At 38.3% G+C, this 27,616-nt stretch overlaps 1 protein-coding gene across 3 annotated transcripts in view; it reads left to right on the top strand.

The window, feature by feature from the left end:
* PREPL (prolyl endopeptidase-like) overlaps window positions 1-27,616 on the top strand; it is a 45,866-nt gene that overhangs the window by 5,681 nt on the left and 12,569 nt on the right. The window contains exons 3-9 of one of the 3 annotated variants that reach the window (XM_006839409.1): window positions 10,074-10,196; window positions 11,503-11,569; window positions 14,064-14,270; window positions 15,233-15,368; window positions 18,382-18,598; window positions 19,138-19,323; window positions 25,970-26,167. In XM_006839409.1, the coding sequence (XP_006839472.1) occupies window positions 10,074-10,196; window positions 11,503-11,569; window positions 14,064-14,270; window positions 15,233-15,368; window positions 18,382-18,598; window positions 19,138-19,323; window positions 25,970-26,167 (1,134 nt within the window). The remainder of the gene's footprint in view (window positions 1-10,073; window positions 10,197-11,502; window positions 11,570-14,063; window positions 14,271-15,232; window positions 15,369-18,381; window positions 18,599-19,137; window positions 19,324-25,969; window positions 26,168-27,616) is intronic. The other 2 variants (XM_006839410.1, XM_006839411.1) reach the window with 2 other exon arrangements.

Below are 27,616 nucleotides of genomic sequence, written 5' to 3'. Positions count from 1 at the left end.
TTATCCTCTAAACACTCCTCAGCGATTCTTCCTGGCCCTTTTCTCCCTTTAATTTCTTCCTAAGTAATTCTGTACATCCCCATGGATTTAAGTACTTACCCATTAGGATCAGCCTGGATTCTCGTCTAAGCTACAGACCTAATAGTCTGCTGCTTGATTAATAATCCCCAGTTGGTTTTCACTGACCTCTCAAACACCCTGGTCACACTGGACTGCTAACCTCAAGGTCGTCATCAGTTCAAAGCCACCCGCAGCTCTGAGGGAGAAAGTTGAGACTCTGCTCCCGTAAGATTTACAGCCCCAGAAACCCTATATAGGGTCTCTATGAGTTGGAACCAACTCCGTGGCAGTGGGTTCAGTTTGGTTCTCAAACTCTCTGCCTAAAGTTGAATTTCAGCACCTCCAACCCCCAGTTCACCTCTTCATCTCACTGCCGTGTATTCAGTTGTTGAATACTGGAATACTGGAAATCATTATCTTTTTTCTTACTGCTCCTTCAACCTGCCATCACATCCCTTAACAGTATATCCTAAACTAGTTTGGTACCACTTAAGCTATTAATCAACTTGTCTCATCCAAGGAATAGTATTCACAGATGACTGGCCTTAATGTGCTACAACTATTCTTAATGAAATGTTTACGTAGCCAGATCATGTGTTATCGCTGGTGGTATGTATGATGCTCTTTGGGAAAGTATGCATTCATCTCTATGTATTTAATCTATACACATTTCTCCAGGTAATATAGTGGTTTTGAGTCAGGCTGCTAACCTCAGGGTCAGCAGTTCAAAACTACCAGCTGTTCTGCAGGAGAAAGGTGAGGCTTTCTGCTCCTGTAAAAATTTACAGCCTTGGAAACCCTATGTAGTGTCGTTATGATTTTGAACCAACTCCATGGCACATTAACTACCACCACCCTCATCACTCTAATCTGGGTTTCTGTCATCTCTCACCTGGACTGTTGGTAAAGCCTCCCGACCAGGCATTGCTTCCATTCTGGTTCCCTTCAACACATTTTGCACACAGTAGGATAAGTGGTCTTAAAACAGATTAAGCTGCACCACTCAATAAGTTAAAACCCTTAAAAAATTTGCAACATAAAACGTAAAAGCCGGTATCTTTATCATGTGACTCAAAGGCCTGCAAGATCTAGCATGGCACACCCTCCACCTTCCCCACACCCCCAATGTCATATGCCACTTTGTTTCCATTTGCTTTGTTCAAGTCACATGATCATCTCCCAGATCAGGGAACACAACTCTGTCATCTTTTCAAGGCCTTCCAGTGCTTTGCCCTGACTGTATTCACTTCTACTGTGTGTTGTTTGGTGCTGTGAAGTCGTTTCCAACTCAGCAACCCTAAGTGAATGACTCATAGTGTTTTCTAAACTAACCTTTACAAGGCCCAAATTGCCAGATATTTTTCATCCTCGAAGACCTCCGTTGTCAGCAAATGCTGTGGAGTTGGTTCCATCTCATAGTGACCCTGAACAGAGCTTCTGAGGAGCAGCGTTTCCTTCTTTTGTTTCACAACTGAAACGTAAATTCCAGAGGATCGGGGTCCACATCTGTTTCGTTTATTTCTATATTCCCATTACTTGAGACAGTTCCTGACCTGTTGTTGTTAGGTGCCACCAGTTTGCTACCTACTCATTGCGACCCTGTATAGATAGGGTTTCTGTGGGGTAGCTGGTGGGTTTGTACTGCCGACCTTGCAGTTAGCAGTCCAATATTTAAACCACAGCACTAAACTTAGACCCTGTTCATGACCTAGTAATAAATGTTGAATGCCATTTTGTGAACTACAATGAAATTCTAAAATGCAGATAGTTCCCAAAAACCATGTGTATGTTGTTTTGTAAATGTTGCTTGGAATTTGAACTGCATTCTGTAAGCAATGGAAAGACACTGAAAATGTAGGTATAATGAGATTTATATCTTAGAAAATCCCTGGAAGAAATGCAGAGGATAGATTAGAAACAGGAAGAAGACTTGTCAAAAATTCTAATGGTGTTGACAGCCTAAACTAAGGACATAACCATAGGAATGAAGAGAAGTGGAAGGTTTGAGGGAGGATTTAAGAGAGAATCAAATGAATTTGATAACCACGGGGTAGTTGCATTTATTTAAGACATCCTAATTGTAGTGGTAAAGATTTACACCCTTGGAAACCCTGTACAGAGTCGCTATGGGTCGGAACCAACTCGACGGCACTTAACAACAACAACAAATCGTAGTGGTTATGAATTGGACTGCGAACTGCAAGGTTAGCAGTTCGAAACTATCAGCTGTTCCGCGGGAGAAAGAAAAGACTTTCTGCTCCCGTAAAGATGTATAGCCTCGGAAACCCTCTACAGGGTCACTATGAATCAGAACCGACTCCATGGCACATTACAACAACAACAATGAAGTCATGATGTGGTGCTGTGGGTTGATGCACCAGATTGCTAAGCCATTTGAACTGCAAGATTGGCAGTTCAAGCTTACCTGCTGCTCCTCACAAGCCCTGTTATACAGGGTTGCTATGGGTCGGAATCTACTTGACAGCACTTAACAACAACAACAATGAAGTCCAAGTGTGGTGTTGTCGGATAAGCACTAGATTGCTAACTGTAAGGTTAGCAGTTCAAATCCACCAGCCGCTCCTTGGAAACTATGCAGGGTTGCTATGAGTTGGAACCTACTTGACTACATTTAACAACAACGACAATGGAAGATCTGAGAATATAAAGTGTCATCATCCTTATCTACCGAATTCTAAACTCCAACATGCTCTTATAAAAGCTTTTAATTGATATTTTGTTTGTATGTTTTTTTGCAAATTTTACTCACTAGATATTTTGCTCTAAAACCTTAGTATATATGATTACAGGGTGCCAGCTCCCTCCTTGGATATGCACCACATTAGCTTTCAAAAGTCAAACGATTTCAAAACAGTCTGGATCATCTTTATGTTTCATATAGAAGTATTTCACAGTCATACATATGTATCCTTATTCGGATCTTAAAGGTGAAGAAGGAGAAGGAATAAATTTGAGGGGTCTTCAGAAAAGTTTGAAGTTCCTCATACAATTCACTGCTATAGTGAAGATCCCAATAGACAGTTGTATATATGAGTCTAGATTTTGGAAAGATTTGTCTGTGTATAAGTAGTAGTAACTGAATTCATTAGAGCCGTAACACCATAGTCAGCTGAGTGAGATTGCTTAATATTATATCATTGTAAACTTTATATCACCTTGGATAGACTGAACATCCTTGAAGAAAAGAATTCTATAATATACATCTTTGTATTCCCAGCACCTAGCATGATGACCCAGAGTCCTGGTGTGATGCTATGGGTTAATGTGCTGGACTGCAAAGTTCAAACCTCAAAGTCAGTGGTTCAAGCTCACCAGCTGCTGCTCAGAAATCCTGTACAGGATCGCTATATGTTGGAACTGACTCAGTGGCACTTAACAACAACAACAAAGCATGATGACTGCCACATAGTAGATGTTGTAGGATAGTTGAATGAATATATTCTTTTCTTTATAACCATACATTTTATTGCTGAAAAAATCCCAGAAATTACCCAGTTTGAGCTCATTTTGCAGAGAGTGTGAAGCATAATGATCTAATTTTTATTCTTTAGCATGAGATAGCTATTGTTCCCAGCACCATTGTGAAAAGACAGCACTTCCCCATTGTATTGTCTTGGCACCCTTGTCAAAAAACAATGATGTGAAAGTTTATTTCTGGACATTCAATTCTATTCTACTGATCTATATGTTCGTCCTTAGGCCAGTACCACACTGTCTTGATTACTTGTAAAGATTTGTCCTTCAGGTAACTTTGTAGTAAGTTTTGAAACTGGGAAATACATATATATAAATTTTCTACAAATTAAAACCAAAACCAACTGACCTTACGGCTTTAAGGTTATTAAATTATTTGAAGTAGACTTCAAATAACTGAATTCACCATCCCTTTCATTTTCTCATACCTTTTATTATAAATTATTACAAATGTATCCAAAGTCATAGAGAATATTATAACAAATACCCATGTACCCACTACTCGACATGGCTTTTTTCTTAACTAAAATAGAGTATTGTTTTGCATGTTTTAAAACAGTATATTATTAAGTGTATATTATATATAATACACTGTTGTATTTCTTGCATTTTTGCTTAACTATGAATTTGAGATTTCCTATTAGTACATATAATGAGCTCTGGTAGCGTAGTGGTTACGAATCGGGCTGCTAACCAGAAGGTTGGCAGTTCGAAACTACCAGTGGTTCCATGGGAGAAAGATGAGGCATTCTGCTCCCGTAAAGATGTACAGCCTTGAAAACCCTGTGCAGGGTCACTATGAGTCAGAACCGACTCCACGGTACTTAACAACACCAACATTAGTACATATATCTCTAGTTCACTTATGTAAATGCTGTGTGTAGTATTCTATTGTACATACCATGAGTAATCTGATTTTTTTTTTTTTTGGATAAGATGATGATAGCTTGAAATCTGACCATTTAAGTTAAGGTAATAATAACTGCTGGTTCTTGCCGTTGTTTTGGGGGCATTATAGTCCCTTTGCAATTAATAATCCATAGAGGTTTACTACTGTGCAGATGTTGTGTTATTCAGTATACTTTCATCTAATGAGTTTACCCATATCATTGTTTCATTGCTGTTACTAAGTGCCATCGAGTTGGTTTCGACCCTGTATAGAGTTTCCGAGGAGCGGCTGGTGAGCTTGAACCACCAACCTTGTGGATCAAATCGACTTTGCGATACAGTGTATTAACCCACAGCGCTACACTAGGACTCCAGTTGTTTCATTGGAAGTTGTTAAACAGTGATTTTATATTTCTATTATTTTTCCTACATTTATTAGCTGACATTATTCTATGAAGAAGAGTTTTCTTTGCTCTTTCCTGTTATGGGGGGTGGGAGATGGATAGGGTTGGGTACTTCATTTACAGTTAGGTTTATGGTTAGGGTGTGGCACTGCAGGATAATGCACTGGACTGCAAAGTCATCGCAAGGTCAGCAGTTCAAACCTCACCAGCCACTCCTTGGAAACAGAGTCACTATGAGTTGGAACCTACTGGATGACGCTTAACAACAACAGGGTTAATGTTAGGGTTGAGCTAGGAGTAAGGTTTGGTTTAGATTCAGTGCTACAGTTAGGTTTATTTTTTATAATTAATTCTTTTCTTGAAATCGACTTGATTATTTCCACTTCATTTAGGTGTTCTCTAACTACATTAGTCCACCCACCTCATTTTTTTTTTTACTTTATTTTATTGCAAATTGATACCTCTGATTCCTGTTTTCAGTCTTTTAAGGTTGTTTTACTTTGCTTCTAAATCTGGGTTGAGTTCTGGGTGATTATGTCATGTGTGTTAGTCTCAGGTTGTTGTCTGCTATTGTTGGTTCTTTGTCCAAAGAGCTGCCTTTAGTGTTTTTTTGTAAGATAGGTGTGGTTTTTCAAATTCTTTTAATTTCTATGTATCTGGAAATATCCACATATTTGATGGATGATTTTGTTGGGTATGTGATTCTTGGTTGGCAATTTTTTTTCTTGCAGAGTTTTATGTATGTCATCCCACTGTCTTCTTGTCTGCATGGATTCTGCTGAGAAATCAGAGCTTATTAGCCTTATTAGTTCCCCTTTGTAGGCAACTTTTCATTTTTTACCAGCTGCTGTCATGATTTTTTTCCTGTAGTTTTAAGAAGCTTGATTATGTCTTGTTGATTTTCTTTGGGGGTCTATCCTGTTTGGAATTTAACTTCCTGAATGGCTAGCTTCTGGTCTTTCATGGTGTTAGGAAAGTCTTCATGTAACAACTCTCTTTGACAGTTTTTTCAGTGGTTTTGTCTCTTTTGTTCTAGAATTTCAATCACACGTAAGTTATTCTTCTTGATGGTGTCCCACATAAATCTTAGGCTTTCTTCAGATTGTCTGACTCTTTTTTCTGATAGATCCTCTCAAAGGTGAGTATAGAGAGATTTGTCTTTTAGCTCACTGAATCAGCTTTCCATTGATTTATTTCTGTTTTGCCCTTTCAATGTATTATCTACTTTTGAAGTCTTAACATTAATTTTCTGGCTTTCTAATTGCTGTGTTTGTATGGTTTCCAATTTGTCAGTTCTTTCTTATATTATTTTCCTTGCTTTTGTCGATCTTTCTTGCAATTTGTTGTTGTTGTTAAGTGTGATCAAGTCAGTTTCTACTCATAGTGACCATAGCTCCTCCTGTTTCTGAGGAATGACTGGCGAGCTTAAACTACCAACCTTGTAGTTTAAACCAACTGCAGTGCAGCACATTAACCCACAGCGCCACACCAGGACTCAGTTCATTAAAGGTACCTAAATAGCATTCTTTTAAATTCCTTATCAAGTTGTTCAGATTCCATTTCGGTTATTATACTTCTTACTCTGTATTTTGGTCAGTTGTTGGAGGCACTCTATCTTGTTTCTTCCTATAAGCTGAAGTTGTATGTTTTCTCCAAGACATTATGGTGTAATTATACTTACATTTAATTGATCATTGTATGTTGGTGTGTTCTTAGGCACTCACCGCACATCTCTTGGCAGGTAGGATATTGACCAAGTCTGAACATAATTCTGAAAGTCTGAAAATCTAGAAGTCTGAACTCAATTCTCAGTTTGTTGTTTGTGTAGCCTTCCCTTTTTTTTTTTCTTTTAAGATCCTTATTTTCATTTTTATTTGGTTTGAGGGTTTTTTTTTATTGTTTTAAAATTACCTGTTGATTTTTACTTTTTAAAGTGTGCTGTCATCATTTACAGTCATTATTTTTGATGCTCACGTTGCCTCTAATGAAGCCAAGAGATACCCCTTCAAACTGACTTTGGTTCTTGTGACCCGTAACCCTAATCTTCGAGCACTTCATGCTTTCTGAGACAAGATGCCCCACACCTGTGTCATACCTCCTTACCCTAGTCTGAGAATTTGCAGTTTATTACTGGCGCCATCTTGATAATCTATGATGTCTAGTGCCTTTCTACTGTACCATGTATCTTATTTTCAGGGTTCAACATTTTTACCATCATAAAGTTCACATAATCTGTTCTTCTGTTTTATAACAGTTTTCATGATTATTTTTTTTCAATGACATTTTAATGGGTCACCTGAAAGGTGGCAAAGTATGCTCCGTTTTTTCTCTAGTAAAGTGATGTTGTTGTTAAGTGCCATCAAGTCAATTCCATCCCATAGCAACCCTGTATAGGGTTTCTGAGGAGCAGCTGGTGAGCCTGAACCACCATTTTTGAGGTTTACACCGACTTTGCAGTCCAGCACAGTAACCCACAGTGATACTTTGCATGTATCTTAAAACCTAGAGTAAAGTTAAAGCCTCTCTCACCTCAGCTCCATTATATGGCGTATGTCCTTGAAACGTAAACTTTGAATTGTTGATAACTTGACTAAAAGTGACTAGGTTTAGCTTTATAACCTAATGATAATACTAGCAGGGATAAAACGAAAGCTTAAAACGCTCAATAGGTGTTATTTTAACAGAACAAAAACAAAAATAACTTGGAATGCTGTATGAATTTTATATAAAAATCTGTTTCCTTGGGAAGAGTTCCTTTGAGGAATTATTTGTAAAGCTCTTAAATTCTACTTTCATTTCATTAAGGTAGTCAAAAATTTTATTTCTTTCAGGATTATTTTGGTTCAGATACGCTCATTTACTTATGACACAAAAAAAGTTAATCGAGACTATAAAGTAAATGCAATTACTTTAGTAAAGGCAAGTATTGGGCCCAGCTCTGTTGCCTTTGGAGTCCTGGGGTGGCGCTATCGGATAAGTGTTGGACAGCAAAGTCACCAGCTGCTCCTTGGAAAGCCTTGTACAACTACAGGTTATCTTTAGCTCAGCTTTGCCCTTGGCTCTCAGTAAGAAACATGGCAGAGCCTAGTATTATAACCTAGGATGCCTTCTGAGCTACATGATGGCAGGGAGGGGTACTTTCATAGTTATCTTGACTCACATAGTAACTTGACTTCAGAAGTTTTATGGAACGTACAAAACAGACCATCCTGTATCCGAACATGAAAGAGCCTGTTGCTATGTTGGAATCCCTGGGCGGTACAAACGGTTATCCACTCAGTGTAACTGAAAAGTTGGCTGTTCAAGTCCAACCAGAAGCACCTGGGAAGAAAGGCATTCCAACAAGTGATCCATCAAAAGGTCTATGGGGCACAGTTCTACTCTGACACCCATAGGGGGTTGCTATGAGTCAGAATCAGTCTTATGGCAATTGGTTTGTTTGGTTTTAATTGCTAAGTAACAGTCTCATGATAATGCCTAGTGATTCCCTTTTGTAATTTAATGTTTCTTTGGAGTAATATTAAGGCGTTATTGGTATAGACATTTTGTCTCACTACTTAAAGATCAACTCTTTATATTGTAGAAATACTGAAAATGAGTGAAAAATAAATGAGCCTCTAGTATTTGGAGTTGGGAATCTGAACTTCAGTCTCTTGCTCAAAAAGTTAATTATGATCGAAATGGAGGCTGACTAATTGAGACTACTGTAACAATGACTGCATCTAACTTAAATCTAAACCCGATGGTAGTGCATCCCAGGAAAAGCTTTTGTGAAAATGATTGTTTGTCCACTTAATTTGTGTTGATGATGTTTCTGTTTTACTCTTGGTGTTTAATTTTAAACTGTAAATTCTTTGTGATATTAACTGTATTTATAGCTTATCTTTATCATATTGGAGAGTATCATGGACACACTTGTCCATGTAATAAATATTCACCAGCTGTTGGAGATCCTTCCCAAAGGCTTAGTGTCTGGCACAAATCACTATACAGTTGTCATCTTTGGCAGAGAGCTGATGTTGAAAATGCTGGCTAGAATTCTTTTGCTTGAACAAGGCAAACCAGTGAAGTGTTGAATTATCAAGCACTCTTTTTTTCCCACCCTCCAATTTGACAGCTAAGGTTTTGCCTTACGTAAATGATGATTCAGAGGATATTTATATTCTCACTAAAGATCAAATAGGGTCCTGGTGTGATGCTGTAGGATAAGCACTGGACTGTTAACCACAAGGTCAGCAGTTCAAACCCACCAACCTTTCCTTGGAACTATACGAGGTCACCATGAACCAACTGATTGGCACTTAACAACGCCACCAAAAATCAGCTGAAGTTCTTAGCTTGTTATTGTTGTTCGGTGTTGTGGAGTTGGTTCTGACTCATAGGGAGCCTGTATAGGGTTTCCAAAGAGTAACTGCTGAGTTTGAACCGCCAACCTTGTGATTCTAACCAACCTTGAGGCTGAGTGCTTTATCCTACAGCTCCACATACTCCCAGTCCGACACAGTAAGTGCTTACTTGACTTTCACATACACTGCAATCATGTTTGTTATTTTCCTTTAGGTTTTTCCTTAAAGAATATGAATAGGAAACTGTGTCTTAATGAGGCATTGGTTTACTTCTTGATCTGATGAATTTGTTCTGTTTGGTAGTTACATATCCCAAGAGAAGAAGAAAATTATGGTTAATGAGTTTATAAAACAAGGCATATTTCATATCATTCTTGCTGTGAATAAAAAACGAATGGTAGTATGTAAAGATAAGCCTTCTTTCATATTTCCTTCCCATTAGGAGTTATGTCAGTATTTATAAAAATGGAATCTTTTTTTTTCTCTGTCTCACCATTGACAATTGTGTAAAATTCATAGGATTTCGTTTTCTGCGTAGTTTTGTTTAAACCTTTCGCACAGTACCTATGAACATTCCCTAGAGCGTCTTAGTACCTGTGCATCTTAGAACATAATCCATCTAAAATATCAATATAGCCATTAAGTGTCCACCCCATTGTCTTTGTTTATATTTTGTTGTTGTTTATATTTTTAAAGTAAAATGAAAAGGCAGTTGCTCTATGGAGGATCTTAGGAAAGAGCATTTTAGATCAGTGAGTCACTTAAGTATAGACCTAGTGTTGTAGTACTTACATGAAAAGGAAGTAAGAATTACTTTAAGAAGCAAAGATTTTCTCCCTCGTTTAAAATACTTAGATCATTCTGATAAAATTCTTTCTAGGATTTTCTTCCCATTAAACAAGAAAACGAACAATCCCCCTCAAAAAACATGGATGCTTTTGAAAAAGTGAGAACAAGGTTAGAAACTCAACCGCAAGAAGAATATGAAATCATCAATGCAGAGGTAGGATTCCTCATGTTTCTTTGTAGGTTTTGGAAGCAAACCAAAATGAATTTTTTTTTAATTTATATCATTCCAAGATGTTCGAATGAAACCAAATCATATTTCTGTATTATCTGAAAAGAATTCAACTGCTTTCTCTACACATTTTTGTAAAAGGAAATTCATCTTAAGTAGTGGTGTGGCACTGTGGGTTAATGCACAAAGTCACTTTGAACCACAAAGGTCGGTCGTTCAGGCTCACTAGTTGCTCCTCAGAAACCCAATACAGGGTCGCTGTGAGTCAGAACGGACTCAACTTAAAAACAACAAAAATACTCTGAAAGCCAGGTATTTATTTAAGTATGTTGTGGTTGCCACAGTTGTTGTTGTTGTTGTTGTTAGGTGCCATCACATCAAGTCGGTACCAACCCATAGCGACCTTATGCATAGCAGAACGAAACACTGCCTGATCCTGAGCCAACCTCACTAACTGTTGCCACGCTTGAGTCCATCGATGCTGCCACTGTGCCAATCCGTCTTGTTGGGGGTCTTCCTCTTTTTCTCTGACCTTCCACCTTACCAAACGTGATTTCCTTCTCTAGTGGTTGGTCAACATTATGTGTCAAAATTTTTCAAAAAGATAGATTATAAATGAAAATCCACAGATAGATTATAAATGAAAATCCTCATACTTCGTAGAATGAAAATTGCACGGGGCTAAAAACCAGAAATTCCAGATTTAAATTGTGCCACTCAAATTGCCATTATCTCTCTATTCAAAGAGGATAAAATATATAGAATCAATCAAAACAACACACAGTTGGTGACAAGATATTGTAAAGAAGCTCAGAATATTGATAACTGGTCTTTCAGGCTAATCTGAGTCAGAGTTTCCTTATTATCTATATCATTTGGGATTATTTTAAAGATGCCACTTGAATCTGTGAATTGAATCATATCAGTAATTCCTAAAGGGTGATCTATAGTGATATCATGGTCCCAGTGTAGCTGGGGTGGTTTCTGCAGTCATGACATAAATTTGTTATGCTTTTCCTTAACTGGTTTTTTTTTTTTTTTTTTTTTTTTTTTGCATTTATCTCTGAAAAAATTCTCCAGTGATATGGATATTTGAAAACCATGTTTTAGCCACAAAGTTGTAAAAGGTGATTTTGCATTTCATATGTGTTCATTCACCTACTTCAACAGGTCTACATTTTATAAGAGGTTTCATTTCTCTTTCATATTGATTGGTCAGGCCATTAAAACAATGTATTTAAGCTCTATAAAGTCAGTTATGAAGTCACTCATTTATTCTTTTCATCATCAGGTTAAACATGGTGGTTTCGTGTACTATCAAGAAGGTTGCTGCTTGGTTCGTTCAAAAGATGAAGAAGGTACACCACAGTTTTTCCTTCTAACGTACTCTGACTTTTCAGAGTATTAGCAGCCCATTTTGTATGTTTCATAGGAAATCTGATATTAATTCATAAAAGGTATAGAAAACAATGTTTTAAAGATTATTTCTGAATTTTGTTTTTATTTGTCTTTTTTGATGACTAGTTTTTAATGCACTACTCATCTGACAGTTTGTCGTAGTGTGGTAACTTTCATGCTTCTTTGATTCTGGAAGCTATGCCACAGGTATTTTAAATACCAGCAGGGTCACCCAAGGTGGACAGGTTTCAGCTGAGCTTCCAGACAAAGAAAGACAGACTAGGAAGAAGGAGAGATGGAATACTTCTGAATATTTAGTCACTGATAAGCTTATGAATAGGAGCTCTGGTAGTGTAATGGTAACGAATTGGGCTGCTAACCTCAAAGTCAGCAGTTCAATACTACTAGTGGTTCTGCAGGAGAACGATGAGGCTTTCTACTCCAGTAATCATTTATAGCCTCGGAAATCCTGCACAGGGTCTCTATGGGTCAGAAGCAACTCAACAGTACTTAACAACAACAACCTTATGAATAGCAGTGAAATGCCATCAGTACCAGAATATTGAATATTGAAACATGATGAAGAGCACCTGAATATTGTCAGATATAGTGCCAGAAGATAAGCCCCTCAGATTGGAAGGCACTCAATACAACTGGGGAAGAACTGCTGCCTCACAGTAGAATTGACTATGATGATACGAATGGAGTAAAGCCTTTGGACCTCCATTCATATGCTGATGGAGAGAAACAGCTTATGACAAAATGCAGAGAAACAACTGTAAACATCCATTAATGATCAGAACATGGAGTGTATGAAGTATGAATCTAGCAAAATTGGACATTGTCAAAAGTGAAATGGAACATACAAACATTGATATCTTTGGTATTCGTGCAATTGATTGGTATTGGCCATTTTGCATCTGACAATTACTGTGGTTTACTATGCTGGGAATGACAAATTGAAGAGGAATGGTGTCGCATTCGTCATTGAGGAAAAAACATACTAAGTTCTGTCTTGAAGTACAATTCTGTCTGTGATAGGATAATATCCATATACCTACAAGGAAGATCAGTTATTAGCACTATTATTCAAATTTGCGCACCAACCACTACAGCCAGTGATGATGAAATTGAAGAATTCTACCAACTTCTACAGTCTGAAATTCATCAGACATGCAATCAAGATGTACTGATGATTACTGGAAATTGGAATGCAAGGGTTGGAAACAAAGAGGAAAGATTAGTAGTTGTGAAACATGGCCTTCGTGATAGAAACTGTGCTAGAGATCGCATGGTAGAATTTTGCAAGACTAATGATGTCTTCATTGCAGATAACTTTCAAACAACATAAAAGATGACTGTACACGTGGACTATACACTGTCATCAAATGGAATACAAAGAAATCAAATTGGCTTTATCTGTGGAAAGACACTAGGAAAGATCCATAACATTAACCAAAACAAGACGAGGCGCAGACTGTGGAACAGACCATCAGTTACTCATGCAAAGTGAGGCTGAAGCTAAAGAAAATTAAAACAAGTCCACAATAGCCAAAATATGACCTTGAATATATCCCACCTGAATTTAGAGATTGTCTGTAGATTGATGCATTAGATACTAAAGACTGAAGACCAGAAGATCAGTCCCTAGAGAAGAACGTCATGCTTGGTAAAGTGGACGGTCAACTAAAAAGAGGAAGAAGTCCCTCAGCAAGATGGATTGGCACAGCGGCAACAACAATAGGCTGAAACCTAGCAACGATTATGACGTGCACACAGGATTGGGCACTGTAAAGTTCTGTTGTGCGTAGCTTTGCTGTGAGTAGGTACAACAACAAACCAAGTTTTTAATATCTGGCCTTGCTAAAGGTAAAGTTGACAGCTATACTTAAAAGCTTTGGTAGGGAGCAGAGAGGTGGGAACCAGCATTTTTTGAGTTTGTACTGTCTCGGTAATCCTGGTGTGGTGTAAGATAAGCACTGGTGGACCACAAGGTCAATTTGAACCACAAAGTCAGTGGTTCAAACTCACCAGCTAATCTTTGGAAATCCTATACAGGGCCTCTATGAGTCAGAACCTACTTGATAGCACTTAACAACAGCTATCTCAGGTACTATGCTAAACAGTTTGCATGCATCATTCGGGGTCATTTATGAGGCTTTCTACTCCCGTAAGGATTTACACCCTCGGAAACCCTGTACAGGGTCGCTATGGGTCGGAACCGACTCGACGGCACTTAACAACAACAACAACAACTCTGCTGTAAAAATACTAGATTATAATAGTATTAAATAATGCATAATATAAGACATGAAATATTATTGAATATCAGCCTAAGTTTTGTGCAGGTCAAGCTGCTAAAGAGGAATGCTAGTTTCAAACAATGAAACACAGTGGCTAAATATTTTAAGTACATCTTGTGGAGTTATCTGTTGTATACTTTTCTTTATGTAGCAGACAGTGATAACTATGAAGTCTTATTCAATTTGGAGGAACTCAAATTAGACCAGCCCTTCATTGATTGTATCCGAGTTGCTCCAGATGAAAAATATGTGGCCGCAAAGATAAGAACTGAAGATTCTGAAGCGTCTACCTGTATAGTTGTGAAACTCAGCGATCAGCCTGTAATGGAAGCTTCTTTCCCAAACGTATCCAGTTTTGGTAAGCCACTAACAGGAATAGTCTTCTATGTTGAAAAGGCAACAGTAAGAGAACTGCCCTCACTTTTGAAACATTTTTAGTTCCTCTGTAAATGAATGGGAAGCTGTGCCTGATCCACTTATCCTAGTAGATTCTACATTCAAGAGACTGCCCCTTTTTAAATTCTCTTTCTCGTGGGCGAATTTTTAAATAATGTCTGTTTTTTCTAAAGAATTAAGATCAGAGTCCAAATTGCATAGTATTTTGCTTTATCATTGGTTCTTTACTAATTTTATTACTTAGACTAAATCTTAGCTCAGACATTAAATCTTAAACATTTTTCCATTGCTGAAAATAAAGTCTTGTGCAATAAATCATCTAATTGATGCTAAAACATTTCATGCATTTTAACCTCTCTGAAATCAGGAAATTGTAGAATGATGTCTTACAGTCACTGCCAGCCAGGTGGCAGTCATGATGTAACTGTAAAAGTTTCCATCAACAGCTTGTGGCGATATCTAGAAAGCACCCACATCAAAGTGTGTTTGGTAGTTTCAGCTATTCTGTGGCTTTGAAGACAGACAACAAAGATTTAGGCATGAGAGAAAATGATCCATGATTTCCTTCAAACTTAAAGTTACAGGTTGTAGACATTTAAACATAATTGATATGTTGAAAGCAAATGTGACTTTTTACCACAGTCTTTCCTAAACACAGCTCTTTTTGGGGAAACTTGATTACCCTGAGACTAATAAATACTTGAAAACTTTGAATTGAAGTAATAGTTTATTTTCTTGAAAACTCTTTAGTTTAGTCATAGTGCAGATTAGATACAGCTGAGCCTATTTGTAATTAAATTTCTAGGAGTAAATTTGCAGCTCTCTTGGGCACTCAAAATTAGGATATGCTGTGTTGCCTCACTACATCCCGTTTTTTTTTACTGTAAGTTGGCTGTGTATAATTCTTCCATTTTTGCCATTTAGAATGGGTAAAAGATGAAGAAGAGGAAGATGTTTTATTCTACACTTTCCAGAGGAACCTTCGCTGTCATGATGTGTATCGAGCCACTTTTGGTGATAACAAACGTAATGAACGTTTTTACACAGAAAAAGACCCAAGGTACTGGAATACTGTACTTACATCATTTTCTCCAAAGTATGCATTATATATCTAAATAACTTGAACTTTTATACATGCTTTTTATACTCTGATTTGATCTTAAACAGTTCCTTTCTCTAAGTAAGATAGCTACCTTTTGAAAATATAATGATAGCCACCAGACCCTGACTATAGCCTTAGTCCAAAACTGTGTTGCTATTGTTGTTGTTAAGTGCCATTGAGTCAGTTCAAACTTACATTGGCCTTACGTAGCGTTTCCAAGGCGTGGCTAGTGATTGTATGTTTAAATAATTATAAATACATTGGATTAAATAAAATCGATGTCTGAATACTTTTTTTTTTTTTAATGTGCTGATAGAAAATTTTAAATTACATATGTGACTCTCAGATGAGATTTCTTTTGAACACTGTGGACCTGATTTTAAAGAAGCTGAGGCTGCGAAGCTAAGAGACCAGTTTCTCTGATGGATATTTTCATTGCACTACATGAATGTGTCTTGGACTTACAAAAGGCCTTGCTTAACAGTTGACTGTGATCAGTGAAAAAAGATTCCTCCTAAGTGGAATCTGACTCCATTCCTCTCTCTTGTGCTGTAGTGGAATCTCTTTTTGTGATGGAACTCACATTAGGAAAATAACAAAATCTCTCTCAAGATAAAAGTTCCTTTAGAACATGTGACAGTTTTCATGTAACACATTAAGCATTAAAGTCTGTACCACTTGTTCTCTTAGGACAAACAAAACATCCACCTTTGTTATACCTGCTTTTTTAAATTAAAGTACTGGTTTTGGTTGGCTGAAAATGTTGATTTGGGCAGGAATCAGGTACAATAAGGCAAAAATTACCATAAAGCTTATTTTGTTGTTCATGTTCAGAGTTGGAGGCCATTTATATTCAAAGTGACTGAGTTGTCACACATTTATCAGAGTTTGCCTCCTCGATCTTGAGACCAGAGGAACTAGATGGCACCTGGCCACTGGTGCCGAATGTTCTGATCAAGGACATAATAAAGAGATACTGAAAAAGAGAGAACTTCAAGTGACTGAAGAACCCACACAGATTGAACCTATTGAGTTTGGAGGAGTCCCTAAAACAGTGGCCTGAGTTATTCTTCAAGCCTTGAATTGAAACTATCCCCTAAATCGCCTTTAAACTAAGTAACAGTTTTGTCTATAGAGAAAAGATTGTCACTCTTCAGTATTGCATTAAATGCTGTTGAGTCGCTTCCAACTCAGCAAACCTGTATAGGGTTTCTGAGACTGTAAATCTTAGTGGGAGCAGAAATCCTCATCTTTCTACCACGGAGGACTGATGGACTCAAACTGCATACCTTCTGATTCACAGTCTAGTGCTTATCTTACAGATCCACTGCACTCAACTTAAAAATATACAGAAAATACAAAGAGGCATCTATAGAAGACCAAAGGGTCAACAAGTTATTTTAAAACACAGATGAGAAAGTTGGGGTCAGGGAGATTAAGTAAATGGAAATGAAACACTTAGAACAGGAATAACCAGACTGTTGACACAAAATGAAAATGTCGATTTCACTGACCATTTTGTCTATAAACACTGGAATGGGAACAACAACAAAAAAAAGTTTAACTGAGTTTCTATACAAGAAAAATAAATCTAAGTTTTTACTGTAGTAGTCCTGATGTAGCGCTGTGGGATAATGCACTGGACCACAAGGTCAGTTTGAACCACAAGGTTGGTGGTTCAAACTCACCAGCCGCCCCTTGGAAACCCTATACAGGGTCTCTATGAGTCAGCACTTACTTGACGACTCTTAGCAACAACAACAGTGTAGTATCATGGTATCAGCACACAGAATTGTTTGCTCATTTCATATAGATTATCTGATTTTTCAATTTATTTGCTTTGTGTCAGGATATCCATTAGTCTTTAAAATTTGCTTTCTCTAGTACATGAGGAATTTTTCCTAAAGGCTAGTCCTTGTCTCTAAATCTTTGACTATGGTAGAGAAATGGTAAATTTATCTGTTACAGTCCTCAGACGCTTACCAACATAAACTTTTCCAAATGACATGAAAAACAAGTTTTGCCCTAACACTAGGGTCACCTTAAAAGTCATTGAACAGTGTCCAGACCTCACTTCTCTCAAGTCACTTCCGACTTACGGCAGCCCTATAGGACAGAGTGGAGTCCTGGTGTGGTGCTGAGGTTCAGCACTGAACTGCGAACCGTAGGGTTAGCAGTTCAAACCCACCAACTGCTCCTCAGTAACCCTGTACAGGGTCGCTATGAGTAGGACCGACTTGACGGCACCTAACAACAGTAGGACAGAGTAGAACTGCCCCATATGCTTTCCAAGACTATCATTCTGTACTACAGAAGGAGACTGCCACATCTTTCTCCTGGAATTGTACACCTTCTCTGTGACAGTAAAGTTAATACCCCAAACTAAACAAAAAAACCTAATAACCCTTTATAAACAAAACAAAAAAACCTAATAACCCTTTATAAAATCTCAGAGTCGAAAAGCTTTTAACCCCCACTTCAAAATGGGGGATGGGTTGATGGAGGCATAAGTATGTGACAAATGTTACCAACAGTAGAACCTAGATTTTGGGTACATATGAGTCTTCACTTACTGCTTTTTCAAATTGTTCGTATGTTCTGAAATACTCATGATAAAATGTTAAGAGAAAACATTACCTTGAATGTTTTTGAGGGGAACATGAGAAAAATAATATCCAGACTCTTGATTTATAAGCAGTATTGTGGCTCTGTAGGATAAGCATTAGACTGCTAACCTCTAAGTCGACAGTTCAAGCCCACCAGCTGCCCCTTGGAAACCCTATACAGGGTCTCCATGAGTCAGAACTGACTCAACGGCACTTAACAACAGTTCACTAAAAACCTGTATTTATTTTCAAACTCCATTGTAAGTTAGCATGTATACTGGCCACCTTTGAGAGACTGTTAACAAGACATCTCACATCTAAAATTTACTGGGTTTTCATGTTTTCTTCTCTCTCTTTTTCTATAGCTATTTTGTTTTCCTTTATCTCACAAAAGATAGCCGTTTCCTCACCATAAATATTATGAACAAGACCACTTCTGAAGTGTGGTTGGTAGATGGCCTGAGCCCTTGGGACCCACCAGTACTTATCCAGAAGCGTATTCCTGGGGTCCTTTACTATGTTGAGCACAGAGATGATGAGCTATACATTCTCACTAATGTTGGCGAGCCTACAGAATTCAAGGTAATCCTGGAGTCTCCTTAGTCCTCCGTGGGCTACTGAAAATGCCACACTTCCATCAAAAGCATTTTTTATTCTTTAAGAGTTGTTTTGTAGGCTTTTGGTAAAGTAGAAATTGACGGTACCATCCTCTGTATAAGCAGTTTTGTTTGTTTCCTTAGAGATAATGCCTCCATGTGTTTCACTTGTGCCTAAAACGGTTAACTGAGACGTTCAAACTTAGTGACTTATAAAATAAACTTAAAAACTCAGGCTTTTGTAAGTTGGCACTTTGGACTGATATTAGCTGAGCTGCTCTTATCTTTACTCACAAACACATCTGCAGTCAGCTGGCAAATTGGGAATCTTTTATTGGTCAGCTGTCAGCTAGGCATGGGACTACACTTTGTTTCCATCCAATAGGTTAGCTTGGGCTCATTCAGATGAAACAGGTCACAATAAAATAGTGACAAGAGGAGCCTTTTTAGTCTGGTTTTAAGTACTCTAATCTCTGGATGCTCTCTAACTGTCATGTTTTGTTAACCTCTTCTTTCTTCCAATAGTTAATGAGAACAGCTGCCGACAGTCCTGCTATTATGAATTGGGATTTATTTTTCACAATGAAGAGGAATACCAAGGTTGTAGACTTGGACATGTTTAAAGATCACTGTGTTCTGTTCCTGAAGCACAGCAATCTGCTATATGTGAATGTGATTGGTCTGGCCGATGACTCAGTTCGATCTCTAAAGGTCTGTTTAATTTTCAAAATGTTAATCAAAATACATACGCAGCTTATCTTAACATCATTAAAGCTTGAATAATCGCAGGGTATATTTTCTTAAAATCAACTTAATTGCAAATATAATTGAATATAGTGGGTCTGTATCAGACTAAGGAGGCTTATTTGAGAAATGCTTGGGGGAACTTTACTTTCAATGCAGTTTTATTTAAAATAATTGGCATATAGTATGGACTTCAGAGGAAGAGTAAAGTGCCTTTATATTTGGCTTTCTACATATGTGCCTGCCTGGTTGTGGTGATGGTTATGTGTCATGGAGTCAGTTCTGACTCACAGCAACCTTCTGCAGAGTTTCCAAGGCTGTAAATCTTTACAGGAGCAGATAATTTCATCTTTTCCCTGCAGAACGGCTGGTAGATTCAAACTAGATTGCGGTTAGCAGTTCAGCTCCACTATGCCACCAGAACTCCTTACATATGTAACTGTATTCCTAATACTTGTACAACTTTGTTGTTGTTGTTAAGTGCTGTTGAGTCAGTTCTGACCCATAGCAACCCTGTATAGCGTTTCCAAGGAGCAGCTGGTGAGCTTGAACCACCAACCTTGCAGTTCAAACAGCTTTGCAGTCTGGCGCATTATCCCGTAGCGCCACACAAGGACTCCTGAATTCAAACCAGTCTGGCAGCTAGTGTCTCCCACTGCCTGCTGCTCCCCCAACCCGTATTCCCAGTAGTGATAAAGATGTACCCACTGTGTTTCTGCTACTGCATGCTTGTGCCTGCATCATCTTCTCTTTGCCAGTTTTTCTTATCCAAGGGGAACAGGGAAAGAGGTGAACTTTGCTTTTTTCTAGCATGCAGGCAGTACAGAGGGCTGTTGGTGGCACATCGATCTGGTAGGCCGATTCACTATGGCCAAAAAGACTCTGCTGTCACAACTGGAGGTCCTGAAACAGCAAACAGCAGCCTTACTGCACAGCTTTAAAGCAGCATTAACATGACTTAAACTAGCAGGCACTGAAAGGGAAGAGGAGGTGCTAGAACACTTTCCGGGGAATTCAGTGGATGTTGATTGAACTCCTTCTCTGTGTACTGTGTTGGACATTAGAGGCCGGCGGGGAGGAAGGTTGGGAAAGGATGAGGTATCAGAAAAAAAGATCTGACCTTTAAGAGATTGGTACACAAAGATTAAGTATAAAATGGGTTTAAGTAAGTGTTATCAAAAACAGAAAATGTGTTGTAGGGCTTAAAGGGAGACAAAGAGAGAGCTTGGGAATGTTTTCATAGTACAAGTAGAATTTGAGCTGAACCAAAGAGAATAGATAGCATTTCTGACAGCTGGGGAGAAGAATGGTAACTGGAGAAGTCCAGAAAATGTTTCGGAAACTTCTAGTAGTTTGATTTTATTGAAGCCAAATGAATTTTGGGGGATGAAGCTATGATTTTAAGTTCTTTGACTGTCAAAGTGAGGAATGTATGCATAAATTATAAAGAGAGACACTTGAAATTTTTGAGCCCAGGTAGTGATTTGAGGAGTTGAGCTACACTTTAAGTTATCTGGCAGCCTTGTTAGGTTAGACTGAAGCAAGAAGAGATGAGGGGCAAGGAGACTGGTTTTGAAATTGGTTATAATCATATAAAAAATAACAAAGACCTGAAACAAGTCAAAATTTCCAGCTGTACCTGAAATCCATTATCAAATCTAATGTCTCATCTCTTAAAAGATTATATTTGTTGTTAAGTGCCATCAAGTCAGTTCCAACTCCTAGCAACCCCACATAGTGTTTCCAAGGAGCTGCTGGTGGGTTTGAACTGCCAACCTTGTGGTTCAGACCAACCTTGCAGTCCAGTGCATTATCTTGCAAAGCCACACCAGGACTCCTAGCTAGGCCTAGGACTTCTTTTATTGTAAGCGTCATGGTTAGGACTAGGACTAGTGTTAGAAGAAGAACTGGGTTAGGGCTAGGAGTAGGCTTGGTCTAGTTTTTAAGAGTTAGGTTTGTTTTTATTAAAATCATTTTGATTTCCTCTTCATTTGGAAGTTCTGTAACTACATTATTCCCTCTTTTTTACTTTTTTTTGTTCTTACAATTGTATCTTTGGTTTTCTGTTTTGTAGGTCTGGTTTGACTTAGAATACTAATATATTTGGGTTGAGTCTAGGTGACATTGTCTGGTATGTTCGTCTCAGGTGGTTGTCTGCTATTATGGGTTCTTTGTGTAAAGAACTCCGTTTATTGTTTTTTATAAGATTGCTCTGGTTTTTACCAATTTTTTTAATTTCTGTTTATCTGAAGATGACCTAATTTCGCCATCATCTATGAGGTACAGTTTCACTGGGTATGTGATTCTTTTTTTTTAAAAAAAGCTTTTATTGTGAACTATGTGATACTTGACATGGGAGAACATCAGTTTTGCACTCCTCCTATCATATTTCATTTCATTGCAATGATTACAATTCCCACCATGCATCACCTCTTACTTTTGTGTGTGTGTGTGTGTGTTTGTTTTTTGTTTTTTTTTTTGATGTACACAAAATTACTCAGAAGTATATAATCATTTAAACAACCAAAAGGCACATTCTGCATGTTTGCCTACTGGCCACTAGCACACAGCCTTTCAATTTCCATGAGCCTATAGTCCTCAGCTGCTCTGTCTCCATGTCATCATCTCTGTCTCCATCTCTGGTGTCACTGCTTCTCTCATTCTGCTCATGCTCTTTTCCCTTGATAATCCTAGGGTCCTCTGTACCTGGAATGTAAGGTTAACTATATTCCCCCTTGTATGTTTACAAAACTTATACCTTTACAGTTGCGACAGTCACAATTAGTCATAACAATTACTCACTATTGAATCATAAGAATCTTATCCCCATCTCTTTTCACCAGACCCACCTAGATAAAATGATTACTAATTCAGTGAGAATTCTACCTTCCCCTGCACACTCTGAAACTAAACTGCCTCGTGAAAACTTGTAAGCCAGCCACTTCATGCCTCCATAGCTTCCCCATTTTAGGTAGCCAATGTCTAAATTGCCCATCCCTGTCAATCCTGTGTACAGAGGGGATAAGTTTGATCCTTGATGTGAAGACTCCTTCCCTCTTGGTTGGTATTTTTAGCTACTAACATTTGTAACTATAGGTCAAGTTCATCAAATTGTAGCAATTTATACATGTTTCCTTTATCAAATTTCTTTATCTTCCTCTATTCAAGTTCTGATAATCAAGCCAACTAAACTAGGTTGAATGGGTACTATCTGCAAGTTTGGGCATTCCTGTGCATCGCCCCTCACTTCATATCAGCTGGACTCTTCACTCTTAGCTCTGTCCCACCATGGCTAGGTCTGGGTATGTGATTCTTGAGGAGTCCTGGTGTGGCATTTTAGGATAAGCACTGGACTGCTAACTACAAAGTCAGTGGTCCAAACCCTCCAGTTGCTCCTCAGAAACCCTATATAGGGTTGCTATGAGTCAAAACCAACTCAATGACACTTAACAACAGCGAGTCTTGTCTTGGCAGTGTTTTTCTTTAAGAGTTTTGTGTATGTCATTCCATTGTTTTCGCGTCTGCATAGTTTCTGCTGATAAATCAGAGCTTTGTCTTATTAGTTCTCCTTAGTAGGTAACTTCTGGGTTTTCCTGAGCTGCTGTCAGGATTCAGACGTCTATTCTTATTACTGCCTGTATCAGTAGAGATGTTGTTGTTGTTAAGTGTCGGCCTTTGAGTCGGTTCTGACTCATAGGCACCCTGCATAGGGTTTCTAAGGAGTGACTGGTGAGCCTGAACTGCTGACCTTGTTCAAATCGACCTTGTAGTCTAGCACATTAACCTACAGCACCACACCAGAATTCCCATCAATAGAGATAGGAGGGACTAATTTTTAGAAGTGTTTTATTAAAACAAAATTCTGTCATGAAAATTAGGAATACCCTGATTTGTTCACTGTTCTTGACGTCTATGAAAATACGATCTTTTCTATATATCTTTTGTTGTTGTTGTTGTTAAGTATTCCTACTTTAAAGATATGCGTCTTTTTCCATGGTTCTGGTATGATGCTGTAGAATAAGCACTGGACTGCTAACTGCAAGGTTGGTGGTTCAAACTCAGTAGCCTCTCCTTAGAAACCCTATACAGAGTTGCTATGAGTCAGAACCAACTCAACAACACTAACTACAACAATAATAACTTCATTAGAATAAACATGTATCCTCGATCTCTGAGTCTCTTCCCCTTCCCAATCTGTAGGGCCAGTTATGCCTTGTATAATGTCCTGGGTCCTCATCAAAAACATTGAAATAGTATATACCTGGTGCCACTTCAGGAGACCTTTATCCATCAACCCTGTCTTTCACGAAGTACATTACACTGATTGGCATGCCACATTAGTCTGGCCATTAGTGGGTTAGCAACATATTTCTGTATATTTGACTAACAGAACTTTTTAAACTCATTCTCAGCCATATACTTGCTTTCTCCCCATCTTGTTATTGTTAAGTGCTGTCAAATCAGTTCCAACTCATGGCATCCCTGTGTAGGGTTTCCACAGAGCAGCTGGTGAGTTTGAACCACTGACCTGTGCTTCAAACTGACCCTGGGTTCGAGTGCTTATCCTATAGCGCCACACTAGGACTCTGCCTCCTCTCCTTGATCATCAGTATTTCCTCCGTGATTTTTTTTTTTTTCTTCCTTAGAAAAGAATTTAAGATATTTAATATCTAAACAAGCTGGAATTTTTTTTCCCCTTTATTTTAACATTGGTTTCACTTGAAGGAGGGGTTCATTTTCTTTCAGTGTGGTATTTCCTAACCATTAAGACATGATTGTAGTTTGTAGAGGGCCCTGATGGCTGCTGTGATTAAAGCACTCAGCTACCAACCAAAATGTCAGCGGTCCAAACCCACCAGCTAGCCCTTCCTCACGAGAAAGATGTGGCAGTCAGCTAAACATAAGAGCTTACATCCTAGAAACAAACCTCTGTGGGAGAGTTCTCTGTCCTGTAGGGTTGCTCTAAGTCAGAATTGGCTTGACAGCAGTGGCTTGGTTTTGCGGTTTGGTCGTTTGTAGTAGAATGCTAAATGCTAACGCCTCAATCCTCTTTCTGTCTAGCATCTAAGACCTGGACAGCTTATGATTCACAAGTGTTGTCCGTAATTATTCACAGATGATACTACAGGATTATCTCAGTAGGAAATGTCTTCAGATATCTATGAAATAATTCATATTTATTTCTACATCAGCGGGACAAACATTAAAAGTCCATAGCCTTGGAACAGTCTTTGTTGTGATTAAAACGTGAACCTTGATCCCATTAGTTTTAGAAATTGGCCCAGAAAACCTGCTGATGTATTGGAACTGCTTGGTCTAAAGCTAAGACAACTTACTGCATAGGTCACATAGAAGAGGCTGCCTTCCAGCCTCACGAAAAGGCAGCAGCAGAAAGTGCCTGTGTGAGCTGAGGACCCGAGTCCCTCAGTCATAGCATCGGTAGCCATGTTTCTCTTTTTTTTTTTTTTTCCTGATGAGGTCTCATGTGCCCACTTATTTTCTCTCCGATTAATAGCTTTTATTTATTCAGACAAGTTATCCTTTAAAATAATCCCCAATCTGAGGAGAGTTAATTAGGAACTCCTAGAAAGACTTTGCAAAGGTGTGTCTTTATTAGTGTTTGAGGAAAATAGATTCTTTAGATGAATGGGAAGAAATTTTCTGTGACCTTAAGGCTGTACTTTCTGTGGGTTAAATGATGAACTCTTTACACACGTATCCTCATCCAGCCTTTTTGAACAGCGCCCACGGTGACGTTGCTGTACCAAGACCTCTGATTTTCTAAGGAATTTTCTCTTACTACAATTACTCAGGAAAAGGAAGGCAATTTTCTTTTAATGTTCTGACCCTCAGTACCATTTCTAACACTCCACCATCCTGCTTATCAGAATTCTTTAAAAGGTGTAAGAGGGATGTTAGCGGAAGGCTTGAAGCTGGACCCTGCTGCTCTGAGAGAATAAATTTTGATTCCTTTCCTTTTTTCTCAAAGTTCAGAATCTGATGCATAATAGTCGTAAGTCTCTTCGAGTAGATTTGCCAGGAAAGGTTTTGTTCTGCACAACGGTTAGCCTGGGAGCTCAAGATAGAAGCAGACTGTAAATGCGTTAGTGCTGCTGAGCTGAGTCGTAGCCCTGCAGTAATAACTGTCATCACGGTGGCTGCCCAGGCAGCTGGGTCAAGGCTGGTGGGTGCTTTATTACAAACGGTGACGGAGCTCAGGTTCTGTGAGAACAGAGACCTTTGCCTTGTCTCTGGGATCCGTAATTGCCATTTGATCTGTGCTTGAATCTTAACCATTGTGCTATTTACATTGCAAGTTAATACTTCAGAGTAAACTTTATCAAAGGGGATTTTGTGTAAATCCCCTTGGATAAAAATTAATTACAATTAATGATAAACAGTTTTCCTTTTTATTTTACTTTATTGGTCGTGATGTGAAATTTTGCTTGTTGTTTACTTGAAATCTTTTTTTACTTCTATTTCAGAAGTAATCCTAAACGGAAACACTGTTATTTGGATAGAAGTAAACTTGGTGTCCACGTCTTCCTGTTTTGAGCAGACTCAGATTTAATTAATGATTCTCACAGTAAAAATCACTATTTTCTTTCTTTAGCTTCCTCCTTGGGCCTGTGGATTCATAATAGATACAAATTCTGACCCAAAGAACTGCCCCTTTCAGCTTTGTTCTCCAATACGTCCCCCCAAATATTACACATATAAGTTTGCAGAAGGCAAACTCTTTGAAGAAACTGGGCATGAAGATCCAATCACAAAGACTAGTCGCGTTTTACGTCTAGAAGCCAAGAGTAAGGTAAGTCTTTATATTCTCAACTTTCAACACAGATACTGAAAACATACTGTCTGCCAGGTATTCTGCAATGTGCTTCATAAGCTACAGTAATGACTTTAGGAAGTACGTGAAATTTTTAAAAATCTTTAATATGCACTTATTGCAACGTGCATTAAAAAATTTATAAGTAATACATCAAGCCCTTAATGTTACATGTTGTTTATATGTGAGTAAAATGTTTAAGTAAAAAATTTACGGTCCAAGTTAATATTGCAGTTAGGACAAAATTTGTGAAAATGGCAGGCAATTGACTAGCATAAACTAGACTGATACAATCCCTGCCTTTGTGGATCTTCACTGTAGCAGGTTAGATGGCAGCTGCAAAGGGAGACATATTACATGCAGTGGAGTATATGGAGAGAGCAGGGAAGGCTTATTTGAGGAAGTTAAATCTCAGGCAAGAACTGCAGGATGATTGAAGGTTAAATTAGAAAGGGAGAATGGGGATATCATTTTGTGCAAAGGCCCTTAATTAGGGACAAATGGTGCATTCAAGAAGTACGAAGAAGTCCACTATAACCAAAATATACAGTGAAAGAGGGAAGGTTGAAGGGATGAGTGGGGGGAAATAGAGAAGGAAGTAACCACGGATAGCTATTTTCCAGGTATCCTCACTATACAGAATTCATTGTAGATGAATAAATTGTAGCCCTGAATTTAAGAACTTTTCTGGCGTTGTTGTTAAGTGCCATCGAATCGGTTCCAACTCATATCGATCCTATATAGGGTTTCTGAGGAGCAGCTTGTCAACTTGAACCTCCGACCCTGTAGTTCAAACTGACCTTGCAGTCCACGCATAAACCTGCAGCACCATATTATATACCAGATAATTTCACATGTGCTCATAATGAATTTCCATACAGGCCTTTTTTTCTTAGGAGGGTTCTCTTTGTTTATGTTTTTTCAATTATATGATATACAAGGGATGGAGCACGGTAGCTCAATAGATAAATGCTGGACTGCAAATCATAAGGTAGGCAGTTCAAGCCTACCAGCCACTTCTTATGTGAAAGACGAGGCTTTCTGCTCCTGCAAAGATTTCCAGCCTTGCAAAACCTATACAGGGTCACTGTAAATCTGAGCCAATTCCATGGCACTGAACAACATGTAAGGGGGCTTCAAAACACTGTGGAAAAGTGGAATTGAAAAAATGAAATTTTCCCCACGAACTTTTTGAAGCCCCTTCTTATTTATTTATTTATTTGGGTGTGATTTGGGTGAAACAGCATATTGGTTTTCCATTTCATAATCCATAGACATTTTGTTTTGTTAAATTGATTATAATCCCCACAGTGTAGCAATATTCTTCTCATTTCCTCCCTGGGCAAATAACTGCTGTTTTGTTCTCCTGTGGTTGGTTGTTCTAATGAATACATACCTCCCTCCCCGGTGTTACTGCTTAATTTACAG

This window comes from Chrysochloris asiatica, unplaced genomic scaffold (assembly GCF_000296735.1).
Source record: "Chrysochloris asiatica unplaced genomic scaffold, ChrAsi1.0 scaffold00024, whole genome shotgun sequence".
Taxonomy (NCBI): Eukaryota; Metazoa; Chordata; class Mammalia; order Afrosoricida; family Chrysochloridae; genus Chrysochloris; species Chrysochloris asiatica.
This window is presented reverse-complemented; position numbering and strand designations above follow the sequence as displayed.